The 4,894-nt window shown below is 34.9% G+C and overlaps 1 protein-coding gene across 2 annotated transcripts; it reads right to left on the minus strand.

The window, feature by feature from the left end:
- Positions 1–1,557: 1,557 nt before the first annotated feature.
- On the minus strand, positions 1,558–4,530 carry LOC138313440 (uncharacterized). Of its 2 annotated transcripts, none has more exons than XM_069253868.1 (3): positions 3,077–4,530; positions 2,808–2,930; positions 1,558–2,488 (listed from the first exon to the last, which is right to left on the minus strand). In XM_069253868.1, exons 1-3 carry the CDS (start codon positions 3,377–3,379, stop codon positions 2,414–2,416), a joined length of 501 nt encoding a protein of 166 aa, XP_069109969.1. In that variant the 5' UTR covers positions 3,380–4,530; the 3' UTR covers positions 1,558–2,413. The 2 variants fall into 2 exon arrangements, with proteins under 2 accessions (XP_069109969.1, XP_069109970.1); XM_069253869.1 differs by having other exon boundaries at positions 1,558–2,697.
- Positions 4,531–4,894: the final 364 nt, after the last annotated feature.

A 4,894-nucleotide genomic window follows, 5' to 3' on the forward strand; every position in this document is an offset into this window, starting at 1 on the left:
TAGGATCTTATCTTTTCTCTTCTTCCTAACTGACTTTATCTTTCCTAATGTTTTTATATTTTAGTTTTATAAATTTCAGTGATTTATGAAATATACACACCATGCCACAAAAATATACCAATGTCCACATGTTTCTTAAAGTTTGTACAGTATACTGTATTTCCTGAATAAATGTATTCATACATGTACCTCCTGAAATCTAAAAGAAACGTCAAGAGGCATCTGAGTTTACATGCTGTCTTTTATATTGATAGAATAACTAATCTGTGTGTAAATTGGTTTAGTATAATACCTTTCAGTCAATGATTTCCCAGATACATTTAGTAGTAGTAAAGTGATGGGGCAACTGCCCCTCCCGCCCCTCCCAACCCCTGTCAAAACCGCGGGAAAGTATTCCGACCACCCTCCCGCCATATTCTACCAACCCCTCCCGACCCTCCCGCCATATTCTACCAGCCCCTCCCGCCATTTCCAACACCCCCGCCATATTTAGTTCGGGAAAGATTTCGCGGAATTTTCAGTGTCCATGCATGTCCAGGGGATTATGTAGGGGATTAAGTACAGCCTCGAGCATTCAATTCACATCGTGTGTATCATCAATCTTGTAGATACTGATTTTAAAAGGGTCTAAGTAAACAATCTATACACGGGGACCATTCATAGCGTTGACCAATTTAAATGTCCGAGGAATTAACTTTTATTGTCAAGAGGACATCAACTATCTCAATCTATTCATCAGCATTTTGAATTTCAAGAATGATCGTTTGATTCAAATAATACTCTCGTAATAATCTCGGTAATAAATGATGTGAATCTCAGCAACAGGTTTCGTTTTTTTTGCCAAGCTTGCTATTGGGTTAACAAGCTGTCTCAGGACATCGATTCGATATTTGAAGGGAACCATTTAACATGAATTGTATGATTTTTCCGAAAGCTTCCATATTTATCCCCATGTTTTCATTATTCGTATCACACATGACTTTCCTATATCGTACTCTGGGTAATACCGAGTTACTCTGAAGAAATAGATCCTCCTTATTGGGTACTAAGCGGGACCGTGTTTCCATTTCTCAACGACCCGGTGATAATGGGTATATTATATTATTTGTCACCATTTTTCTTAAAGACTCCAATAATAATATGCATTCCATATACGTGTGCTATATGTAATTTTCACATCGCGTACAGGGTTGTCAAATGACTAGTCGGAGTACATACTTAAGGGATTAGATTCAAGGTCAAGATTACACAATCATGTTGCTCTCATGAGAGGGATTAAGTTCGTTCCCACCCATTATCGCAAACTTTAAAACCACCACCCGTGATTGAGATCATTTATCCGGGTCGCAAAGGTATTTAGTCCGAACACTTGTCATCTTTTCTACAATTTATCGATCATACAATTTACCCAAGATCAACCACTTTTTATGCACCAAACAAATCAAATATAAAGCAAAACGTATTTTAAACTTCAACAATTTAATTAGAATAATTAAAAAATATACATATGATTCTTCACTCTCACTTTGATCAAACCATTCATTACATACTTTCAAATACAATTTTTATGAAATGTAAATTCTAACCACTACAAAATTTTAAACTTCAACAATTTTTATTAGAACAATTAAAATAATTAAAAAATATACATATGATTCTTCACTCTCACTTTGATCAAACCATTCATTACATACTTTCAAATACAATTTTTATGAAATGTAAATTCTAACCACTATAAAATTTTAAACTTCAACAATTTTATGAGAACAATTAAAATAATTAAAAAATATACATGATTCTTCACTTTCACTTTGATCAAACCATTCATTACATACTTTCAAATACAATTTTTATGAAATGTAAATTCTAACCACTATAAAATTTTAAACTTCAACAATTTTATGAGAACAATTAAAATAATTAAAAAAAAATACATATGATTCTTCACTCTCACTTTGATTAAACCATTCATTACATACTTTCAAATACAATTTTTATGAAATGTAAATTCTAACCACTATAAAATTTTAAACTTCAACAATTTTATGAGAACAATTAAAATAATTAAAAAATATACATATGATTCTTCACTTCTCACTTTTATCAAACCATTCATTACATACTTTCAAATATAATTTTTATGGAATGTACTAACCACTATATTAAACTTTAACAATTAAACAAATTAAAAATATACAAAAACTTGCCTCCTGTTTTGTTCTACAACAATGTACACCAACGTATACACACTTTCATACATATTCTCTAAACTTGGACTATCAAACAAAACACAGTGATCATTCATACCCATAGCGCACAGGGGTTTTTCGAATCCTTCCTGATCGTCGTCGCGGTGGTTGAGAAGAAGAAGGAGCTGGAAGACGGTAGTACGGATATCTATTGAAGTGTTCGTTCACATCTCTAACGACTGCATTAATGAGATACTCGCAGTAAAGAATTCCTCCCACCATGAAAATGGACACCACAGCTAGAGGGGAAAAAATTAGTCAATCTTTACATTGAATAGCGATTCTTCATCATCATTTAACACAGTTTTCGGTAGGGTACGCATTTGTATTTCTTGTATGATATTGTTCCGCTTTTTACACGTTTTTCTTAGACAAATCACACAGATGACTATCACCGCGAAAATCACAGAAGATGAGATGACGTAAAAAGCGATCCTCCATTTATCATCTGAAATTAAAATGAAATTTTTTGTAGGACATATGCTAATCATTCCTATGCTGCGATAAAATCAAAACTGGATATTTACTTTGATAAATTTAATTGAAGTATAAACATACCAAATACCCAATCGCGGTGTTGATGGGTAAGGTGGTGGTTGTTTCACTAGAGGTAACGGTGTTGGGCGAGACGGTCGGTAAGGTGGTGGTTGTTTCAATGGAAGTTGGAGTGGTAACATCATCCTAGAAACAATGAAACAATTATAACTTTTAACAAAATAACCGCAGTATATTGGTAATACGATACAGATGATATACGTATTCACACTTTCACCAAATCGAATCTATTCTGTTTTAAATTACATTAAATTGGATTAAAATCAACTCACCTGATCACATGCCTTCCCATTCAACATGATGTTGATTTTGTCACAGAGATGGAAATTAGTACACAGCAAGACAGTCTGTTCAATCCGCAGATACGCGACATCCGGAAACTGGTTGCAGGTTAGCTGGAACTGTGACACCTCTCTAAAGTACAACCTTTGAATCCCTGAGAATATCCTGTCTTTAACGAGATGCACATTATGCATATGTACAGCACGACAGTCAATGCTGTTCTGCCCTCTCTCACAATCTCTTGGAAACTCGTTCCCATTCACCACAATGAAGAAAACAACCAGCAGCAACATGGTGACATGAAGATGGTGAAGCTGACTGTATCAGTATCAAACTTACGCAGGACTTTAGTGATAGGAAGAACGGGGTGCACAAGGGGTTGGATTTTTTTGTACAAATATCATCATTAGTATTTACTAAACGATAATGTTTTAAAAATCGTATTTAATTATGTTTTCATATTAAAGAAATATTGATGATCATGTGTACAACGTTTAGATTATTTTTCTCATTTATACAGTTTTAATCCCCGTCCGTGCCCCAGGCTTCACTGACCGAGCACGTGTTCACTGTTTTTGTCGGTCAGCATCGTTATGTAATAATTTGACCTCAACGTCTCTAAGGTTTCTGACCTGATGTACATACATTCAACCTCAGCATCTCGGCCACACCTCCACTGACCTTATAGGCGTACACAAAATTTATCGGTCAGCACCGTTATGTAAGAATCTGACCTCGGTGGACGGTGATGCACATGTCGTAGCCCCACGTTGTTTAACTAAATATAGTCACACACAAACAACCAAAAGGGGGATAAGTTAATTTATATATTTTAAGTTTCGAATATTTTTACTTCTTGTTATCAGCTTTCCACAAAACCCTTCAAATTCGTTGATCCATATCTCAAATATTAAATCAACCTTTAATTACTGCAAACAAATGCCATAAGAGGGATTCCAGTAGTGTCACTTCTATAGAAAGCTTTAGCGTTACCAACCATATTAGGAAATTTTGATGAAACTTTCAATTAAATCGGTCAGCACCATTGTGCAAGAATTTAACCTTGATGGATTATATTTGTTTGTTCTTTTTTGTTTGTTTGTTCGAGTTTTACGGCCCATCGACAACTAAGGTCATTTAGGGCCAAACATCAAGTCATGCATTAATATCAGGATAAAAGTTCAGGGTAAGAAAAAGCAAGTTAGGACTAAAACACAGATTGTAAACGTTAATTTGATAAAAAAAGAAGGTTTGCATGGGATAAAATAAATTTGGCTAAAACACATGAGAAAACTCATGCACAATGTTGATGAAACGATGAAATGTTGAGTTGATACGATGTATGATGAGAAAACGTTCATATTTTGCTTAAAATACCGATCTCTTTGAGATAATTAAAAATACGATTATGTCTCACGGCATGAAACAAAGTGTACATGTCGGAGACATCGTAGTATTTATCTCGTATGTGTTTAAAATCAATACAATGCAATAAAATATGCTCCACTGTGAGAGGAGAATCACATGCATGGCATGTGGGAGGATCCTCCCCTCTCAATAGATAGGAATGTGTAAAATATGTGTGTCCAGTTCGGAGCCGAGAGAGAACAACTTCCTCTCTGCGGTCTTTCCGACTGGACAGTTTAGGATTAAGTGTAGGTTGAATTTTAAACAGTTTATTGTTTGTTTCGGTAGACCACCTTTGTTGCCAATGGTGTTTGATGGCTGACTGAATTGAAGGTTTGATGTCGGTGTATGGTATTTTCAAATCTGTTTGTGTTAGGCGAAGAGCAGTCTTAGCTGCTTTA

This window comes from Argopecten irradians, unplaced genomic scaffold (genome assembly GCF_041381155.1).
Source record: "Argopecten irradians isolate NY unplaced genomic scaffold, Ai_NY scaffold_0675, whole genome shotgun sequence".
Taxonomy (NCBI): Eukaryota; Metazoa; Mollusca; class Bivalvia; order Pectinida; family Pectinidae; genus Argopecten; species Argopecten irradians.